Source organism: Entamoeba dispar, genomic scaffold (assembly GCF_000209125.1).
Source record: "Entamoeba dispar SAW760 scf_1105229462903 genomic scaffold, whole genome shotgun sequence".
Lineage (NCBI taxonomy): Eukaryota > Evosea > Mastigamoebida > Endamoebidae > Entamoeba > Entamoeba dispar.
Genome location: NW_001855425.1, coordinates 1 through 2,409, shown reverse-complemented (window position 1 = coordinate 2,409; position 2,409 = coordinate 1). Strand labels below are relative to the sequence as shown.

The 2,409-nt window shown below is 25.4% G+C and overlaps 2 protein-coding genes across 2 annotated transcripts in view, besides 3 other annotated features; one reads left to right on the top strand and one right to left on the bottom strand.

Annotated features, from left to right (window-relative positions):
• Window positions 1–521, bottom strand: part of EDI_208330 (O-acyltransferase (membrane bound) domain containing protein, putative) — a gene marked incomplete at both ends in the record, with an annotated part of 1,173 nt that extends 652 nt beyond the window's left edge. The window contains 2 exons of the mRNA XM_001733462.1: window positions 1–7; window positions 43–521. The exon at window positions 1–7 is cut by the window's left edge and continues 369 nt beyond it. Coding sequence (XP_001733514.1) covers window positions 1–7; window positions 43–521 — 486 coding nt within the window. The remainder of the gene's footprint in view (window positions 8–42) is intronic.
• Window positions 522–618: 97 nt separating this feature from the next.
• Window positions 619–670: a sequence feature (AT_rich).
• Window positions 671–710: 40 nt separating this feature from the next.
• Window positions 711–793: a sequence feature (AT_rich).
• Window positions 794–844: a microsatellite.
• A 27-nt stretch (window positions 845–871) lies between these two features.
• Window positions 872–2,409, top strand: EDI_208320 (uncharacterized protein; the record flags this gene model as incomplete). Its single annotated transcript, XM_001740396.1, has 1 exon — window positions 872–2,409. A coding segment is annotated over one exon (1,538 nt), but the record flags the coding sequence as incomplete, so codon positions are not given.

The following is a 2,409-nucleotide window of genomic DNA, read 5'->3' as shown; positions in this document are numbered from 1 at the left end:
AACATTCCTGGAAGATGATAACAATAAGCAAAAAGATCAAACAAAGAAATATCATCTTTTAAAATATAACTTCGATGTCTTGGTTTTATTGATTCAATAGGTTGATAAGATAAATTTTTATACCATGAAATTTGAGTTAAACGAACAACAAGTAACATTTGAATAATTGTCCAATCAGTAGAATATACTAAATAATAATTATACATTCTCCATGCATGACCATATAACACATATGCAAATTGGAAAATTAAATTAATATAATGAGCTTGTGGGAATGGAATTAATTTCATGAATATAAATGTCATAAGGATTGCAAAAGTTCCATGAAGCATATATTCTTGGAAACAAACCCATTGACAAATAAATGAAATAATGATTATATACCAAACTCTTAAAGTTCTATTCTTAATAAATTTACTAATTAAACCAAATGGAATTGGTGCTAAGAATAAAAGAGCAACAGTATAATAATGTGGAGAAATTACAGGTATTGAATTCCACAATTTTTGTATGGTTTCCATCCTTAAATATTATTGTCCTTTAAAAATTTTTTAAGTTCATCGAATCGCATCTTTTTGCTGACAATCTCACTATCTTTGTTTCTATCTTTCGTTAGAGAAATATAGTTTTTTAATAATTTTTTATTAAATTTAAATAGTTTTTTATATATCTGATTCTATATTTATAATCATCGATTATTTTCTCGACTCTTATTTAAAAGATAAAACAAATATAATAATGATATATAAAACAAAAAAAAGAAAAAAACAATTCAATTAAATAACAAATAATTAAAAAAGAAAATAATAAAACAAACAAAAAAATAAGAAGAAAAAGAAGAAAAGTTCTGACTAAAAAAGAATAAAAGACGATGTTAAGTATTATCACCCTTTTTCTTATTTTTTTAGTTTGTAAGAGTCAAAGGGCTAATTCAATTAAAAAGGATAATATATTTCCAGGAGCAGATATTGTAAATAATGCAATGAAAGAATTTAGTGAAATTTTAGAGTTATTAATTGGAAATAGTACGATTCCTAAAGAATTGACTGATAGTCAAAGTAAATTACCAAATAATGAAGAGCCAAAAACAGGAAGAGAGCATTTAATAAAATACTTAAATCAAGTATTATTACGAGACATAAGTGATAAAGAAAGAGAAAAAATAGTAGGAGATAAAAACTATGATCATTACATTGCCAATATTCATTTAAGTGCAGCAGTTGAGATGGAAGATCCAATTGCACAATTAATTTTAGCAAATAAAAAGAATACTGAAAGTCATTTAGATGAAGAATGTTATGAAGTAGTAGAATTATATATAAAAGGATTAAATAAATGGTTATCATATGATTCTGAATTTCAGTTACCAATGGGATTTCCATTACTTCAACCAGTAACATATGGATATGCACATAAAAACGCAGTACCATTTTTAAAAGAAAAACTCAATTATTTAACGCAAGAAATTAAACATATAATTCAGTATGAAACAATAAGTTCAACTGAAATGATTTATTTAGGAAAGTTATTATATAGATTAGGATATAAAGGAAAAGAAATTTATGACTTATTTATAAAAGCAGGAGATATGGGAAATAATGATGGTATTGTTCTTGCTGGAATTTTAACAGAATTAGGAGTTGGTGTACCAATGGATAAAATAAAAGCAGCAGAAATATATTATGAAACATTAAATAAATCAAAATTGGCACATACAAGACTAGGTTTAATGTATCAACAAACTAATTCTCCAATTGGATTTTCATTAGAAGAAACTTTTTCTAATTTAAAGAAAGGAGCATCAAATGGACATGTTGATGCATTTTATCATTTAACAAATTTATATAATAGACCATCAACTCCTTTTTATAACCAAAGTCTTTCACAACTTTATAGTAAACAAATGTTAGTTAGTGACCAAAGTCATGAACAAGGTTCATATTCATTAGCTTTTTCATTATTTGAAAATAATTCATCAATCGGTTGTTCTTCTAGTATTACTTTACTTCATCATATTTTATTTAAATTAAATCTTCAATTCCAAATTTTAAATGAATTAGCTGATAGATATTATAATAATAATATGTATCATCCTGCTTTAATGATTTATCAATTTTTATCAGAATTAGGTTTTGCTAATGCTCAATTAAATGCTGCTTTTATGCTTGAAGCAGGTCAAGGTTGTCAAAATGTTTCTTATGAACTTCGTATGTTAAAAGCACTTCATTTATATGAAACAATTTTTAGAGGAAAGAAAAATAATCTTCTTTGGACTTTATTTATGAAAGAAATTCCTGGTTTAAGTGGAGTTGAAGCTGGAAGAATTGGGGATTATTATTATTATGGTATTGAAAAGGCTCCTGCATTAGATAAAGCTGTCGAGTGGTATTTAATCGCTACATCATCGAA